The sequence below is a fragment of the Stenella coeruleoalba genome, assembly GCF_951394435.1.
Source record: "Stenella coeruleoalba genome assembly, chromosome: 1".
NCBI lineage: Eukaryota > Metazoa > Chordata > Mammalia > Artiodactyla > Delphinidae > Stenella > Stenella coeruleoalba.
Genome location: NC_137169.1, coordinates 21,730,882 through 21,750,088, shown reverse-complemented (window position 1 = coordinate 21,750,088; position 19,207 = coordinate 21,730,882). Strand labels below are relative to the sequence as shown.

The window sequence follows — 19,207 nt, the reverse complement described above, 5'->3', positions numbered from 1 at the left end:
TTTCTCTAGTTGAGGCGAGTGGGGGCTACTCTTTGTTGCAGTGCATGGGCATCTCATTGCAGTGGCTTCTCTTGTTGCAGAGCACAGGCTCTAGGCGCACGGGCTTCAGTAGTTGTGGCTCATGGGCTCAGTAGTCGTGGCACATGGGTTTAGTTGCTCCGCGGCATGTGGGATCTTCCCGGACTGGGGCACAAACCCGTGTCCCTTGCATCGGCAAGTGGACTCTCAACCACTGCGCCACCAGGGAAGCCCCCCTGACAATATTTTTTAAATAATGATTTTCTCCACTTATGAGCACTTTTTGGCTTTGGTCATTATTTTGCTCTTTCTAGTCTCAGGGGTCTTTTTGTAGTTTTTTTTCTTGTGGTAAGTATACATAACAAAATAAACAGTTTTAACCACTTGTAGGTATACCGTTCAGTAGCATTAAGTACATTCACAATGTTGCACAGCCATCAGCACTCTCCTCTATTGTCTTTATTTGATATATTTCTACTTTAGTCTGAAAACATGATTGCTCTTATTCTCAGGCAGATTGTTTAAGTCTCTGAATCCCAGTTGCCCTGTCCATAGTATGAGGATGGTACCAGTTGTGTTTTAAAATGGCTGACGAGATAAAATTAAGTAAGGCAACGAATGTAAAAATACCTGGTGGATTTTATATGCTCAGTAAATGATAGGTCTCTTATCCTCCCCACTGTAATTGATTTTAAAGACTGGTGTAGGGCAGATCTTCCTTAATTGCCTCTGTTATTCTCCTCCAAGATGTTCATTATTATTTTTGCCTAATTTTCAGTAAGAAATTTGTAGGTATTGGAATAAACCTTTGTTTACTTCTTGTTTGAAACCTATTGTAAGTGTTCTATAGATTGTGAAGCCCAAATTAGTATTTAGTATCATCCCCACTGACATTACTAAGTACTGTTCTGCAAGAGACCATAGAAATGTTTTCTTATGTTTTGAAATCATTTTCCTGACATCTTTTCCGATTATGCTTTATGAGGCCTCCTAGTTTATAAAATAGAATTTATTTTGAAGAGATATCTTTAGGCTTTATGTTTGGTACTTTGGGTGTTAGGACACTTGTTTCTGAATTAATTAATAGATCCTCTTTAGAAGAATCAGTTATTGTTGAATAATAATACTTGAAGTAGTTTTCTTCAAGCCACCTAGAACAGGGTATTTTGCTCTTTGTTTTTATTCTTCAAGGCATACGTATAATTATATTTGAGGACACCATGGTAAACATTTGCTAATTACCTACTTCTTTTATATCCTAAAGTAATCCACATATTAATAAAAATCATAAGTGATGATATACTACTTTTTTGATACCTTCTTCAGGCTACTGTTGTTTATAACTATTGTTGAGATATATTTAATTTTGGGAAACGTGCTGTTCATTTTCCCCAGGGAAACTTCTGTAGCCTTTTCTGTGGTGTGCTCTAAAAATACATATAAGGCTTTGGAAGGGGGTAGTAAATAGACTTCTAAAATACAGTGTAGTCAATGGTCAAATTTATGAGCTACCTGTTTTCTACTTACAGCTGAACAAAAGATATTCAGTTAGGGCTTCCCTGGTGGCACAGTGGTTGGGAGTCCACCTGCCATTGCGGGGGATGCGGGTTCGTGCCCCGGTCCGGGATGATCCCACGTGCCGCGCAGCGGCTGGGCCCGTGAGCCATGGCTGCTGAGCCTGCGCGTCCGGAGCCTGTGCTCCGCAGCGGGAGAGGCCACAACAGTGAGAGGCCCGCGTACCGCAAAAAAAAAAAAAAAAAAAAAAAAGATATTCAGTTAACTCCTGAATATCTCTGTGCACACTTTGCCATATGCAAATTCCCCTTCTAGGACCTATAATGAGACTGTTCTGCTCTATTTTGACACTTCTCGTGATGTTGTAATTAAGAGTGATGTATACTTTGCTTTCATTGAAAACAATTTGACGTTTATTCTGTGTTTTAAAATATAAATATGTATATACACAGTATATATATTTCCCCTTCCTATACTTAAGAGCTATAATAACATATTGAAGTAATCTAAGTTCTTGCTTGTGACCATTTATAATTACAGGGTAAATAGTATGTTGAAATTGGTACAAAACAGAAATTTTGAGGTAGGAATCTAATGAGAATTTTGAAATAAAATATTTGTTCCTTTTTATTTCCCTTGTAATTTTTAAGTATTAAAAATAAAAATTATGACTGTCATATTACAAAAGAATCCTGCTTTATGAGCGTGTGCAATCACAATGTTTAAAATTATGTGATCTTTTCAAACAAACCAAAATTCCTATTTTTTCATTGTTAGTATTTGCAGGTAGGGAAATGTGAAGTCTTAGGAAATACTATTTCTGTACTCAGTTACAGGTTTTCCCAGATTTCTGCCTGTGAAGGCATGTGGATACTAATAAATTCTCTCCAAAAAAGGTGGTAAAACAGCTGTATTTAGAAGCCAACAGTAAGAATTGAAACTAGAAAATTATGAAAAGACATTACTATCCAAATGCCTTGAAGGTACTTAAAACAAAAAGTTAACTCAGAGTATGTTATGTTATTTCATTGGCTGTTTGACTAAGTTAAAATTATATTCATTTACACTACATTAAGTATCCACTTTCCACTTCTATGTCAAGCCATTATATTATTGGGTATTTCAAAAGATGAATCTCATTGAATGTAGAATTATGGCAGGTTATATACATATTTTTTGAATTTTATTTTATTTTTTTTATACAGCAGGTTCTTCTTATTAGTTATCTATTTTATATAATAGTTATCTATTTTATACATATTAGTGTATATATGTCATTCCCAATCGCCTAATTCATACCACCACCACTGCCCCCCTCACCCCACCCCGCTTTCCCTCTTGGTGTCCATACGTTTGTTCTCTACATCTGTGTGTCTATTTCTGCCTTGCAAACTGGTTCATCTGTACCGTTTTCCTAGATTCTACATATATGTGTTGAGATATGATATTTGTTTTTCTCTTACTGACTTACTTCACTCTGTATGACAGTCTCTAGATCCATCCACGGCTTTACAAATGACCCAATTTCGTTCCTTTTTATGTCTGAGTAATGTTCCACTGTATATATGTACCACATCTTCTTTATCTATTCATCTATCACTGGGCATTTAGGTTGCTTCCATGTCCTGGCTATTGTAAATAGTGCTGCAATGAACATTGTGGTGCATAACTCTTTTTGAATTATGGTTTTCTCTGGGTATATGCCAAGTAGTGGGATTGCTGGGTAATATGGTAATCCTATTTATAGTTTTTGAAGAAACTTCCATACTGTTCTTCATAGTGGCTGTATCAATTTACATTCCCACCAACAGTGCAAGAGGGTTCCCTTTTCTCCACACCCGCTCCAGCATTTATTGTTTGTAGATTTTTTGATGATGGCCATTCTGACCGGTGTGAGGTGATATACCTCATTGTAGTTTTGATTTGCATTTCTCTAATAATTAGTGATGTTGAGCAGCTTTTCATGTGCCTCTTGGCCATCTGTATGTCTTCTTTGGAGAAATGTCTATTTAGGTCTTCGGCCCATTTTTGGATTGGGTTGTTTGGTTTTTTTAATATTGAGCTGCAGGAGCTGTTTATATATTTTGGAGATTAATCCTTTGTTGATTCATTTGCAAATATTTTCTCCCATTCTAAGGGTTGTCTTTTCATCCTGTTTATAGTTTCTGTAGCTGTGCAAAAGCTTTTAAATTTCATTAGGACCCATTTGTTTATTTTTGTTTTTATTTCCGTTACTCTAGGAGGTGGATCAAAAAAGATCTTGCTGTGATTTATGTCAAAGAGTGTTCTTCCTATGTTTTCCTCTAAGAGTTTTGTAGTGTCCGGTCTTGCATTTAGGTCTCTAATCCATTTTGAGTTTATTTTTGTGTATTGTGTTAGGGAGTGTCCTGATTTCATTCTTTTACATGTAGCTGTCCCAGTGGTTTTCCCAGCACCACTTATTGAAGAGGCTGTCTTTTCTCCATTGTATATTCTTGCCTCCTTTGTCATAGATTAGTTGACCATAGGTGTGTGGGTTTATCTCTGGGCTTTCTTTCCTGTTCCATTGATCTATATTTCTGTTTTTGTGCCAGTACCATATTGTCTTGATTACTGTAGCTTTGTAGTGTAGTCTGAATTCAGGGAGTCTGATTCCTCCAGCTCCATTTTTTCCCCTATAGATTGCTTTGGCTATTTGGGGTCTTTTGTGTCTCCATACAAATTTTAAGATATCTTTGTTCTAGTCCTGTAAAAAATGCCATTGGTAATTTGATAGGGATTGCATTGAATCTGTAGATTGCTTTGGGTAATACAGTCATTTTCACAATATTGATTCTTCCAATCCAATAACATGGTATATCTCTCCATCTTGTTTCTGTCATCCTTGATTTCTTTCATCAGTGTCTTATAGTTTTCTGAGTACAGGTCTTTTACCACCTTAGGTAGGTTTATTCCTAGGTATTTTATTCTTTTTGTTGCAGTGGTGAATGGGATTGTTACCTTGATTTCTCTTTCTGATCTTTCATTGTTAGTGTATAGGAATACAAGAGATTTCTGTGCATTAATTTTGTATCCTGCTACTTTACCAAATTCAATGACAAGCTCTAGTAGTTTTCTGGTGGCATCTTTCGGATTCTCTATGTATAGTATCATGTCATCTGCAAACAGTGACAGTTTGACTTCTTCTTTTCCAATTTGTATTCCTTTTATCTCTTTTTCTTCTCTGATAGCCATGGCTAGGACTTCCAAAACTATGTTGAATAATAGTGTGAGAGTGGACATCCTTGTCTTGTTCCTGATCTTAGAGGAAATGCTTTCAGTTTTTCACCATTGAGAATGATGTTTGCTGCGGGTTTGTTGTATATGGCCTTTATTATGTTGAGGTAGGTTCCCTCTATGCCCACTTTCTGGAGAGTTTTTATCATAAATGGGTGTTGAATTTTGTCAAAAGCTTTTCCTGCGTCTGTTGAGATGACCACATGGATTTTTATCTTCCCGGACCGGGGCACAAACCCATGTCCCTTGCATCGGCAGGCGGACTCTCAACCACTGCGCCACCGGGGAAGCCCTGTTGGAAGATTTTTAATCACAGTTTCAATTTCATTACTTGTGATTGGTCTGTTCATATTTTCTGTTTCTCCTGGTTCAGTCTTGGAAGGTTATACCTTTCTAAGAATTTGTGCATTTCTTCCAAGTTGTCCATTTTATTGGCATAGAGTTGCTTATAGTAGTCTCTTAGGATGCTTTGTATTCTGCGGTGTCTATTGTAGCTTCTCCTTTTCCATTTCTAATTTTATTGATTTGAGTCCTCTCCCTCTTGATGAGTCTGGCTAATGGTTTATCAATTTTGTGTATCTTCTCAAACAACCTGCTTTTAGTTTTATTGATCTTTGCTATTGTTTTCTTTGTTTCTATTTCATTTATTTCTGCTCTGATCTGTATGATTTCTTTCCATCTGCTAACTTTGGGTTTTCTTTGTTCTTCTTTCTCTAGTTCCTTTAGGTGTAAAGTTAGATTGTTTGAGATTTCTCTTGTTTCTTGCAGTAGGCTTGTATTGCTGTAAACTTCCCTCTTAGAACTGCTTTTGCTGCATCCCATAGGTTTTGGATTGTCGTGTTTTCATTGTCATGTGTCTCTAGGTATCTTTTGGGTTTCCTCTTTGATTTCTTCAGTGATCTCTTGGTTTTAGTAACGTATTGTTTAGCCTCCATGTGTTTGTGTTTTTTACGTTTTTTTCCCGTGATTGATTTCTAATATCATAGCATTGTGGTCAGAAAAGATGCTTGATACGTTTTCCTTTTTCTTAAATTTACCAAGGCTTGATTTGTGACCCAAGATGTGATCTGTCCTGGAGAATGTTCTGTACGCAGTTGAGAAGAAAGTGTAATCTGCTGTGTTTGGATGGAATGTCCTATAAATATCAATTAAATCTATCTGGTCTATTGTGTCATTTAAAGCTTGTGTTTCCTTATTAATTTTCTGTCTGGATGATCTGTCCATTGGTGTAAGTGAGGTGTTAACGTCCCCCAGTATTATTGTGTTACTGTCGATTTCCTCTTTTATAGCTGTTAGCAGTTGCCTTATGTATTGAGGTGCTCCTGTGTTGAGTGCATATATATTTGTAATTGTTATATCTTCTTCTTGGGTTGATCTGTTGATCATTATATAGTGTCCTTCCTTGTCTCCTGTAACATTCTTTATTTTAAAGTCTGTTTTATCTGATATGAGTATTGCTACTCCAGCTTTCTTTTGATTTTCATTTGCATGGAATATCTTTTTCCATCCCCTCACTTTCAGTCTGTATGTGTCCCTAGATCTGAACTGGGTCTCTTGTAGACAGCATATATATGGGCCTTGTTTTTGTATCCATTCAGCAAGCCTGTGTCTTTTGGTTGGAGCCTTTAATCCATTCACTTTTAAACTAGTTATCGATATATATGTTCCTAGTACCATTTTCTTAATTGTTTTGGGTTTGTTTTTGTAGGTCCTTTTCTTCTCTTGTGTTTCCCACTTAGAGAAGTTCCTTTAGCATTTGTTGTAGAGCTGGTTTGGTGGTGCTGAATTTTCTTAGCTTTTGCTTGTCTGTAAAGCTTTTGATTTCTCCATTGAATCTGAATGAGATACTTGCCGGGTAGAGTAATCTTGGTTGTAGGTTCCTCCCTTTCATCACTTTAAATATATCCTGCCACTCCCTTCTGGCTTTTAAAGTTTCTGCTGTGAAATCAGTTGTTAACCGTATGGGAGTTCCCTTGTATGTTATTTGTCGTTTTTTCCCTTGCTGCTTTCAATAATGTTTTTTGTCTTTAATTTTTGTCAGTTTGATAACTATGTGCCTCAGTGTGTTTCTCTTTGGGTTTACCCTTCCTGGGACTCTCTGCACTTCCTGCACTTGGGTGGCCATTTCCTTTCCCATGTTAGGGAAGTTTTTGACTGTAATCTCTTCAGATATTTTCTTGGGTCCTTTCTCTCTCCCATCTCCTTCCGGGACCCCTATAATGTGAATATTGTTGCATTTAATGTTGTGCCAGAGGTCTCTTAGGCTGTCTTCATTTCTTTTCATTCTTTTTTCTTTATTCTGTTCTGCAGCAGTGAATTCCACCATTCTGTCTTCCAGGTCACTTATCCGTTCTTCTGCCTCAGTTATTCTGCTATTGATTCCTTCTAGTGTATTTTTCATTTCAGTTATTGTATTGTTCATCTCTGTTTGTTTGTTTTTTAATTCTTCTCGGTATTTGTTCTTTAATTGTTCTAGTCTTTGTTAAACATTTCTTGCATCTTCTCGATCTTTGCCTCCATTCTTTTTCTGAGGTCCTGGATCATCTTCACTGTCATTCTGAATTCTTATTCTGGAAGGTTGCCTATCTCCACTTCATTTAGTGGTTTTTCTGGGGTTTTATTGTTCATTTGGTACATGGTCCTCTGCCTTTTCATTTTGTCTGTCTTTCTGTTAGTGTAGTTTTCTTTCCACAGGCTGCAGGATATTAGTTCTTCTTGCTTCTGCTGTCTGCTCTCTGGTGGATGAGGCTATCTACAAGCCTTTGCAAGCTTCCTGATGCGAGAGACTGGTGATGGGTAGAGCTGGGTGTTGCTCTGGTGGGCAGAGCTCAGTAAAACTTTAATCTGCTTGTTTGCTAATGGGTTGGGCTGAGTTCCCTCCCTGTTGGTTGTTTGGCCTGAGCTGTCCCAGCACTGGAGCCTGTAGGCCCTTTGGTGGGGCTAATGGTGGACTCCGGGAGGGCTCACACCAAGCAATACTTCCCAGATCTTCTGCTGCCAGTGTCCTTGTCCCCGCGGTGAGCCACAGCCACCCCCCGCCTCTGCAGGAGACCCTCCAACACTAGCAGGTAGGTCTGGTTCAGTCTCCTATGGGGTCAGTGCTCCTTCCCCTGGGTCCTGATGCACACACTACTTTGTGTGTACCCTCCAAGAGTGGAGCCTCTGTTTCTCCCAGTCCTGTCAAAATTCTGCAGTCAAATCCCGCTAGCCTTCAAAGTCTGATTTTGTGGGAATTCCTCCTCCTGGTGCTGGACCCCCAGGTTAGGAAGCCTGACGTGGGACTCAGAACCTTCACTCCAGTGGGTGGACTTCTGTGGTGTAAGTGTTCTCCAGTCTGTGAGTTACCCACCCAGCAGTTACGGGATTTGATTTTATTGTGATTGCGCCCCTCCTAACGTCTCATTACAGCTTCTCCTTTATCTTTGGATGTGGGTATCTTTTTTGGTGAGTTCCGGTGTCTTCCTGTTGATGATTGTTGAGCAGTTAGTTGTGATTGTGGTGCTCTCGCAAGAGGGTGTATGCGCATGTCTTTCTATTCCACCATCTTGAGCCATTGTCAGTGTCAGGTTATATTAATGGTAAGAAAATATCAAAATACACAATTAAACTCTAGAACTAGTACATGGAAGTGAGAAAACTAAGGTTTGTATGGTAATTCTGTACTTTTTTTTATTATCCAGTACTGGAGCACCTTGTCTGTGTTATATAACACTTTCATCTGGTGGTTAGTAAATGTGACTTTTGATTGTAAGCATGTGCCACTTGTAGAAAATGGTGTAAGATCTTAATATTAAAAGTTTTATTATCACACTGATAAATGCTAGAAGCATGATAAATATTTGCATTCTTTTATCTAGTATATTTTAGGTGTTTGACATTACAAAATATTGGAAGGAAGGAAGAATCCTATATTGATGGAAAGTAGTATCTTAGATGCATGTTGTAATGGAATTACATAATTTATAGTCATTATTAATATATTTTATATACAAGTGTACCAGAATGTATGTTTACAAACTTCACATATATCACATGTTGCCAGTAGAATCCCAGAAATTCTGTAATAAATCATATGCATCCTTTGTAGGTTGCCTTTTTTTTTGTTTTAAAATTATCAAAATTATTGGTGGTCATTGATTAATTACTTGATTTTTTTACGGTTTTTTTCCAAATGTAGAAATTATCTGTGACCTTTTCTTTCCCTAAATTGAAAAATGAAGAAGGTAAAGGTGATTTTTAAGATGGAAACAACAGAAGGTGCTTATTTTCAAAGAAGAAACAGAGGTAGAAAAGAATGTCTTCCAATCTTTTCCCTTAAAGAAGGTTTTCTTTCAACTTATAGAATTTATCTCAAGAAAAATAGAAAGCTGTTCCCTTTCTGTTATAAAATCACTGTAATATTACCATATTCCTAAGAAACAAAATTCAAGATTTTAACATTTTGTTTTATATGGCTTGAGAATTTATTTCCCCACTATTAAGAGTAGTATTTCTTACCTTTTAAAACCCATGACCGGGCTTCCCTTGTGGCGCAGTGGTTGAGAGTCTGCCTGCCGATGCAGGGGACATGGGTTCGTGCTCTGGTCCGGGAAGATCCCACATGCCACGGAGCGGCTGGGCCCGTGAGCCATGGCCGCTGAGCCTGCGCGTCCGGAGCCTGTGCTCCGCAACGGGAGAGGCCACAACAGTGAGAGGCCCGTGTACTGCAAAAAAAAAAATAATAATAATAAATAAAACCCATGACCCCTTTTGATTTATAAAAAAATCTATGTTCTCCTTTAACATTGTTCATATTTTTAAAATAAATTCATTTCTGTGTTTAAAACAAAAATTAAAGGACATGTTATTAGTACCTTTTTTTTCTTTTTTTTTTTTAACACAATTTTTCTTACTTTCCTCTTGTTTAGGTGTAGATTTATAACCCTTCCTCCATGAGAAAGAATATCCCTTCCTTCTCCTTTGCTGAGAATCTACTAATTAGAGATTGCAGTCATTACAGTTATGGCTTTCAATTGAGTAAAACCTGGGATATTATCACTTTTTGTTTAGAAGAGATCTGGTCACACAAAAGTTTAACAAATGAGGTATTAAAGGCATTACATTTCTCTAATGATTTGACCCTAGTTTGCTTTTTCTTTTGGGATGAAATCATATATGTATTAAATACATTATGTACATTGACACTGTTAAAATCCCATAAAGACAAGACATTTCATTTTAAAGCTAAAACAGATATAAGCTGGTAAAACAAACAGTTCATCTTTCACAATTGTGAATCAGTTTCACGTCACATTGGTTGTGCTCTTGTGAGTAGAGCAAAACAAATGCAGGGAAGATAGCTCCTGTGAGCTTTAGTTATTGCCTGCTGTAATTCTGCAGTACTAGTTATCTACGTCACGTAGTATGAAAACTTAGCTTTTGAGGCTCTGTGTATGAGTTACACGTGAGTGCATTGAGCATCAAGTTCTTCTGACCTTTAAATTTTTTTTTCTTTTGACATTCTAGATCAGGGCAGGGAGGAAAGCTGTGTCAGAGGTGGACACTTCTGCGTCTGATTGTGTCCCCTATATGTGTTTTCTCTCCTTTTCCCATTCTAGAGTGTGACTCTAAAATAAAGTGTGTTGTATTACACCAGAATAGAGCAGTATTAGTGGAGTGGTGGTAAATTGGTATAAGTGAAGTTTTTCATTTCCCTTTTTATTCATTACTTCTGCAATAAGATTCTATACTTGCTTTAGCTTTGTCTGTTAAGTTGGTTACAGTGGTTGGTAAAATAAGTGAAAACAGGTGTGACCTTCATTAAATGCATAAACAGTCACATCTGTTTTGGAGAAGTGCTACTTTCATTTTTGTTAAATAGAAATGGAGTTTATAGTTTTTATAATTATTTAGTTTTCTAACATCTTTCTGTCTCACTCGGCAGCAGGGCACAATAAGGTGTTCTTACCAGTAAATGTGGGGCTTAGAGTCCTATTTCTCTTTTTTAGTTTGAAAACCAGGGCAGGAAGAGCAGGGTCTGAGAAGGTAAAGATTTTGCTTAAATAATTGACTAGGCAATACATGTAGTGGAGCTATTTCAGGATAAATTGGGTCCTAGCTCTACATGATTATTTTCCTTAATTCTAAAATTCAGTGTTTCACTTTACTTATTTATTTGCATTATTAAGATAGATCCAGAAGAGTTGAGTTTTCCTTTAAGCTGATTACATATATACAGATAGTTGGTTGCAAAAGTATTTATTTGATATTCCAGTGTGCCCTATTTAAAGTGATTGTGTGTTAACAGTTATGTAAATGTTCCCCATTAAAGCAGGTTAGATGTTATCATAACTTCTTGACTGGCTAAGCTAGTTTTTATCATTTTTTAATGTAACCCTAATTCTAAAAAAAGTTGTGTTTTAGTTAATTGCACATGGCTGCTATAAAGCGTTTAATGCGTTGGGCACTATAGTAACCATGTTTTAAGTACAGCAGAAGTGGCTCCACGTGTTGGCTTTTGCAAGGAATTATAAAAGTCATTGTGTAAACCTATCCTGACTTGGTGCAGTATGTCCATTTTGAAAAGCCACGTGCAGATTTGAGATTTTGAGATTGGAGCTCACGTAGAAAGATTGAGGTAGCAAAATATTTTTAAAATTATTCTCTGATGGCCTCAATGATAATGCTTTAAGAGTACATAAAGTTTTGAATCCCCCCTCTTTTTTAAATAGACTGTGAAGACTGCTGAGAGACACTTGCAGTCCAGTCACATAAGTGTAATAAAGAAATATTGGTCCTCATGGAAGAAGAGCAAGATTTACCAGAGCAACCAGTAAGTATTTCCTTTAACAATTTAAAGTTGATTGTAGAAAAGCTAATCTTAAGAGATGTTAAATATTATTCAGTTGTACTACAGATTCTAAATCAGAAATAAAATTAAGGAAAGGACTCCTTAATACTTTCCTTCTAAGAAACGATGTTCTGTGTTCCTAAATTCATATTTTGCTAACTTAATGCCAAGGACTTGCTTAGAAAATTCAGCATTACAAAATAAATATTGTCTTTAGAAGTGTCATTTAAAAAAAGCAATGGCTACTCTTACAGTTTTTAGAAAATAAAAGAGGACATCTATTTACCAAACAGTATATACCATTTCTGCCAGAAAATCTAGTTTTATCATTACCTAAATTTCCCTGACTTATTTTTTTTAAAGTAGTAGTAGTAGTTGAAGAAAGTATAATTTGACCACTAGCTAATTCTTAAAAATAGATAAGACCCTCGAGAATAGGTTGAATTCTTAATTTCTTTTAAATATTTAACATAAATAAATAAAATCATTTTAAATGTCCCCAAGTGATACAGATTTATTGCCTTGCCATGGCTTTTTTGTTTTTTCCGAAGTGTTTTTTGACCCTTAGCATTTAAAAAAGGAAGGTAATAGTAATCATTCTATTAAGATACTTTTGTGTTAAAGAATCTTTTCCTTTTGGCTTGACCTTCTTTTTCTGAAATTAGATAAATACTGATTCAATTTGCTATTCAATTTGCTCTCCTGAATGAGCCTCTTGCATTTTATATTAAGAGAGAATGTAGAGTGGTACATGTTTACCTCCCTATGAAAATCCAACCTAAAAAACTTTGAATTTTGAAAGCAGATAATAGGGTATGTTTTTCATGTTCTAGATGTATTCTTTACATCAGTGATACATTTTTAATATTTTACTTTATGTTGAGACATACTGGTGCATACTGGTGATTCTTTTGCTATTAGTCTTTTAGCCCCTCACTTAAGTATAAAACTAGGAAGACATAAGCAGTTGGTAAAAGGACCTTTTGAAACATTTAAAATGTCATCCCATATCCCTGGTGGAACATTAATAATCAGGGAAATGGTAGGGTTAAAAATCATCCTCAGCGGTGTATCTAAGTTATACACTATAAGAACAAATAGCTGAATTAGAGACACTAAAGGTACCAAAGAAGATTCTGTCATTGAGTTTTTAATATAGTAAGACAAAGGTCTAGTCATAGTTTCAAAAGACTTATGTAAGTGTTGACATACTGTTGAAATGAGTATTGTTGTTAGTCACTCCTTACCTATTTAAGGTAATGAGAATTGTGAAGCTGACCTGCTGGTGAGTCATTTTTTCCTCTCTGCTTCATTTGTTTGCTGTTCTGTTCAGTATCTATAATATGATGTGCAAAATCTGATCGTTACTTCAGAGAGAGTTAAGAAATTAAAGTGCTTTAAAAACAAATTTTCTGGGAATTCCCTGGTTAGTCCAGTCACTAGGACTCTGTGCTTCCACTGCCAGGGACCTGGGTTCGATCCCTGGTTGGGAACTGAGATCCCACAAGCCAAGTGATGTGGCCAAAAAATTAAAAAAAGAAATTTTTTTTTAAATACTAAAAAAAAATTTTTTTTAAACCCACAAATTTTCTGCTGACTATAAATGGTGATTGTCATGAGGCATCTTTTTTTTTTTAATTGATTTGTACCTGGGTCTTAATTTATAAATTTATAAAGGTGATTGAGTGACTACATGAAGAGGTCAGTGCCATTGAAAAAAAGAAGAAAAAAGAAAGTTTGGACTTCCTTGGTGGCACACTGGTTAAGAATCCGCCTGCCACTGCAGGGGACACTGGTTTGAGCCCTGGTCCAGGAAGCTCCCACGTGCCGCGGAGCAACTAAGCCTGTGTGCCACAACTACTGAGTCTGTGTGCTACGACTCCTGAAGCCTGGAAGCCTAGAGCCTGTGCTCTGCTACGAGAGAAGCCACCACAATGAGAAGCCCGTGCACCACAACGAAGAGTAGCCCCTGCTCACCGCAACTAGAGAAAGCCCATGTGCAACAACGAAGACATAACGCAGCCAAATAAATAAATAAATTTATTTTTTTTTTAAATTTCATGTTACATTTCTCTTAGAGATGAGAGATGTAGCAGACCACACAGGGTCACGGGGGTGAGCACCAGTGTCATTCAGGAGGCAGAGATGCATAGGGGAATTGTAAGAGAATGCATAGGCTACAGCCTTAATTGAGGTTTCCACAGGCAAGGTGAAGCAACGTAACATAGGGTAATTGTTTATTTAGGATTGGCTAGTTTGAATAATTGCAGAGGGTTTTGGGGTATAGAAGCTATCACTAGGTATCTGATTTCACAGCAGGGGAATATGGTTCAGAGTATGGTTCAGAATATAGGCTCTAGATTGCAGGGGAGATGTAAGCAACTTTGGCTCTTAGTTTGGCACTGTGATTAGTGGGTGCTGAACAGACAAATATAGAATCTAAGAAAATATAGAGCATTTATTAACTGTTAAAAATAATTAGAATAAGAAGAGTAAATGTCAGATGTTGAGGAGTAAAGCTAATTTTCACAGGCTGTAGTAGAAATCTAAAACTTGAGTGGAAAGAATGGTCCTGTCCCAAGTTGCTGATGATAAAGCCATGATTTAAAAAAAAAATTATTTTATTGAGGTATAGTTTATGAGGTATATACAACGTTATGTTAGTTTCTGGTATACAGCAAAGTGATAAGTTATACGTATATATAATAATTTGCATCTTCTGATCCCAGACTCCCAATCCATCCCTCCCCAACTCCCCTCCCCCTTGGCAGCCACAAGTCTGTTCTCTATGTCTGAGTCTGTTTCTGTTTCATAGATAAGTTCAGTTGCATCGTGTTTTAGATTCCACATATAAGTGATATCATATGGCATTTGTCTTTCTTTTCCAACTTACTTCACTTAGTGTGGTATCTCTAGGTCCATCCATGTTGCTGCAAATGGCATTATTTCATTCTTTTTTTATGGTTGAGTAGTATTCCATTATACACACGCGCACACGCACACACACACACACACACACACACACACACACACACACCCCATACCTTCTTTATCCATTCATCTGTCGATGGACATTTAGGTTGTTTCCATATCTTGAATAAAGCCAAGATTTTTAACCCTGCTGTTTACTTGTGTATAAAGAGAGATGTTGCTGATGAGCATTACTATTGGAGTTATTTTAATCACATTGTCTCCTCCTTATTGAGTTATCCCTTTCTTGTTTCTGTACTACTTGCTAGCTCTATCTCAAGATTGTTCCAGTCATTGTTCACAATACAACATAAATCCTAGCCTCAGGTTCTCTTTCACTTTCCCCTATTGCCAGTCAGTCCTCAATCCTCTGCAGTCAGAAATGGTTCTATCTATGGTCATCATTTACCTTGACATCACTCCATCTTTTTACCCTAGTCTTCATCTTTCTCAGCTACTCTGAAGCAGCTCATATTATTGTCCAAACTAGAACTCTTTTGTAGAGTGAAAGGAGGCACTAACCAAACTCGGTTTTAGGATAGGAGGTATAAATTAACACTGTTCCTGGCAAACTGGAAGCACTTAAAAAACTCCTTTATAGCTATCAGGGTGCTCTTTGAGCTCAAGTTTTAAAAGGACATATATACATAGGAAAAATTTTTAGAAGAATATACACAAAACTTAATACTGAAATCATGGAGGTTTGGGGGCAGAATAAGGTCTTTTATATTTTATTTTATACATATCTGTATGGTTTGGGTTTCTAAAACTATGAGCATATGTGCCTTTTGTATTTAAATATTAAAAAGAAATTAGTAATACTGTAGACAAAAGAGGTGGTACATGATTACAACCACAGTGTACTCTAGGCTAAAACATGGAAAAGGAGTGAAGCTTGGGAAATATTGTTGATTGAGAGCAATGAAAAGGACCCTAAAATTTGTATTTTTGTCTTGGAGAATAAAAGGATGGAATAAGTGGCTAAGAGAGAACGACTGTACTCAACCCCTAATTTCTTTTTGTCTTATCGATAAAGGAGAGTAATCTTTGGCTTCCCTGGTGGCACAGTGGTTGAGAGTCCGCCTGCCGATGCAGGGGACACGGGTTCGTGCCCCGGTCTGGGAGGATCCCACATGCTGCGGAGCGGCTGGGCCTGTGAGCCATGGCCACTGAGCCTGCGCGTCCGGAGCCTGTGCTCCGCAACAGGAGAGGCCACAACAATGAGAGACTCGCGTACCGCAAAAAAAAAAAAAAAGGAGGGTAATTTTCAAACTATAAAGGATACCATATCAATTAAAAATGTTTTATTTCCACATTTATAAGCAGGTACCTAAGTTATTTCAAATGAGTTCTAATTCTCTAGACTCCCCCCAGTAAAAAGACTGGGTTTGGTGCTCCTTCTTTGTGTTCCATAGAACCTTGAACTTCTATCAGAATCATTATTTCACTGTTTTATTTATTACTTTTTAAAAATTTTATTTATTTTTGGCTGTGTTGGGTCTTTGTTGCTGCGTGTGGGCTTTCTCTAGTTGTGGTGAGCAGGGGCTACTCTTCCTTGCATGCGGTGGCTGCTCTTGTTGTGGAGCACAGGCTCTAGGTGCACGGGCTTCAGTAGTTATGGCACGCGGGCTCAGCAGTTGTGGCTCACGGGCTTAGTTGCTCCGTGGCATGTGGGATCTTCCTGGACCAGGGCTCGAACCTGTGTCCCCTGCATTGGTAGGCGGATTCTTAACCCCTATGCCACCAGGGAAGTCCCTGTTTCACTGTTTTAGAAATTATCTATTTCTTTTCAACCAGACTATAACTTCCTTGAGGTCAAGGACTGTATTTTGTTTATCATTATATTCCCTTTCAGGAGGGCTTGGTAGAGAACAGTCAGTTGAATGAATGATAGCGTGAATATGAACTAGAATTCTCACTGTAGGCATTTAACATTGGAGAATGAATCTGCAGTGTATTTTTCTCTCACATTAGTCTCATGTGGATTGACAGCTTTCCTGGGCCAGTCTTCCATGAAGGCTTCTTTCATCTTTGATGCTGTTATCTTCAACTGTGGCCTCCATGGTTGCCAAAGAAACGGAAGAGAGGATTGGAGAATCACATGAGATGTTTTTAAGGGGTAGTTGTAGAAGTGGCTTATGTGGTTGGCTCCAACCTGACAGCAAGGGGGTCTGGAAAATGCCATCAATCTGTGTCTTAGTCTATTCTGGCTACTGTAACAAAATGCTATAGAATTGGTGGTTCATAAACAATAGAAATTGATTTCTCACAGTTCTGGGGTCTGGGAAGTCCAAAATCAAGACACCAGCAGATTTGGTGTATGGTAAGGGCCTGCTACCTGGTTCATAGACTGCCATCTTTTTGCTGTGACCTCACATGGTGGAAAGGGAAAAGGAGATCTCTTTCTTTTTTTAATTTATCTTTTAATTTTTTTGCTGCACGGCTTGCGGGATCTTAGTTCCTCTGACCAGGGATTGAACCTGGGCCCCCGGCAGTGAACCTCCTAACTACTGGACTGCCAGGGAATTCCCAGGAGGCCTCTAATCCCATTCATGAGGGCTCCAGCCTCATGACCTAATCACCCCAAAAGCCCCACCTCCAAATTTCATCATATTGGGGATAAAATTTCAAAATATGAATTTTGGGGGAAGACACAGACGTTCAGTCTATAGCATCCTGTGTGCCCAGGAACAGGAAAAAGACCACTGAATATTTATAAGTGAGTCTACAGTAATCTTCTCTTTGGTTCACCTGTTTCATTTTTTACATCTAAAGAACAATATGTAACTCCTTACCCCACACATTCCTCTTAAGAGAAACAGCCCCAGCTTCCATCAGTTGTTGAATCCAGATCAAATCCAGAATCTGATGCCCACTAGTTTCTACTAGGTCCAGATGTGACTTCTTTTGGACGGGTACCTGTGAACTTAAAAGACATGTTTTTTGCCTCCCATCGCAAGTCACACCCCACATGCAATGGTGGAGCAGGCAGTTGTCTCTGCCACGGGTATTTACCTTTCTAGTTTCTAGTGATTTAGAATGCTTACTCTCACTCTCCACATACTCATTTCCTTATGTCAAGTTCTGGAAGTAAAATTAATAATTAGATGACTGTGGGGTTCCCTGGTGGCGCAGTGGTTGAGAGTTCCCCTGCCGATGCAGGGGACACGGGTTCGTGCCCCGGTCCGGGAAGATCCCACATGCCGCGGAGCGGCTGGGCCCGTGAGCCATGGCCACTGAGCCTGCGCGTCCGGAGCCTGTGCTCCGCAACGGGAAGGCCACAACAGTGAGAGGCCCGTGTACCGCAAAAAAAAAAAAAAAAAAAAAAGACTGTTGGTAAGCACAATCAAAGAAAATAGCATTAAATGTTTTTTGTGTATAATTTCATCCAGGTTATGATCAAGCCCTTTCCCCTTCTAGAATATAGAGTATGACTTTCTAGTAAAGAGAATGATACGCTTTGTTTGACAGTGGTGGATAAATTCTGACAAAAACATCTTCCTTTTTATAGGCTTCATGCAGACTTCTGTTGGATTTATTATTCCCAAGATTATAGTTTACCAAGCCCTAGTATGATTTAGCCTCTTGTTAAAACTTAGGAGGCACTATAGTTACATACTTGAAAGTCATATCAGAATAGTTCTGGAATGACATTTGAGATGCATAATGTAATTTTCTTATCTAGAAGGTGGTATTTCTTAATCTGGTCTTTGAAATTTTGGAAATTGAGCTTTGTTTTTGCTGTTTTTGGTGGTAACATTAAAATTTAACAATGTCTTTGTCTTTCATAAACACCTCTCTCTCATTCGCTCTCCCTTGCCACCCGCCCCACTACCACCACCAATTTCATCTTCACAGCAGGCCTGTGAAATAGTCATAGTTTTCTTTTACAGTTGAGAAAACAGATGTAGAGAAGTAGACATACAGTGAATTAACTCTCAGAACTGAGCCTTGAGCCTGGATATTCTGAATTTGTTTATTGGGTTATATGTATTCCTTTGCTCTGTTATATCTAAAGCCTGATTTTTTTTTTTTTTTAAAGCAGAGGCACAAGTAGAGCTCTGATTCATGAATTTGCCAGTGGTTCTTCCTTTTTGTGTAACCTTTAGTCATAACATGCCCGTAAGATTGTCATTTTTTTAAATGACAACTTTATTGAGATACAATTCACATCCATTTTAAAGTATACAATTTGATGGGTTTTAGTATATTCACAGAGTTTTGCAACTATCACCAGAGTCAATTTTAGAACATTTTCATCACTCCAAAAAGAAATTCTGTACCCATTAGCAGTCACCCTTCAATTCCCTCCCTCCCGCAGTCCTAGGCAACTACTAATCTACTTTCCTATTGACCTATTTGTGGATATTGCATGTAAATGGATTCATAAAATATGTGGTCCTTTGTGACTGGCTTCTTTCACTTAGGATAATCTTTTCAAGATTCATCTGTGTTAGCATGTATAAGTACTTCATTCCCTTTTACTGCTGAATGTTTCATTGTATGGATTTATTTTATCATTCATCATTTTATTTATCATTATTGTATTTATCTGTTCATCTGTTCATGGACACTGGGGTTGTTTCCACTTTTTGGCTATTTTGAATAATGCCGTTAGGA

General features: G+C 37.7%; 1 protein-coding gene across 11 annotated transcripts in view; it reads left to right on the top strand.

Moving 5' to 3' along the window:
- Positions 1 to 19,207, top strand: part of EYA3 (EYA transcriptional coactivator and phosphatase 3) — a 123,178-nt gene that overhangs the window by 47,451 nt on the left and 56,520 nt on the right. For 9 of the 11 annotated variants that reach the window (XM_079915913.1, XM_079915916.1, XM_079915917.1 and 6 more), the window contains one exon: positions 11,499 to 11,599. In XM_079915913.1, coding sequence (XP_079772039.1) covers positions 11,567 to 11,599 — 33 coding nt within the window. In that variant the 5' untranslated portion in view covers positions 11,499 to 11,566. Of the gene's footprint in view, positions 1 to 7,796; positions 7,857 to 9,854; positions 9,873 to 11,498; positions 11,600 to 19,207 lie in introns of those variants that run through there. The other 2 variants (XM_079915919.1, XM_079915920.1) reach the window with 2 other exon arrangements.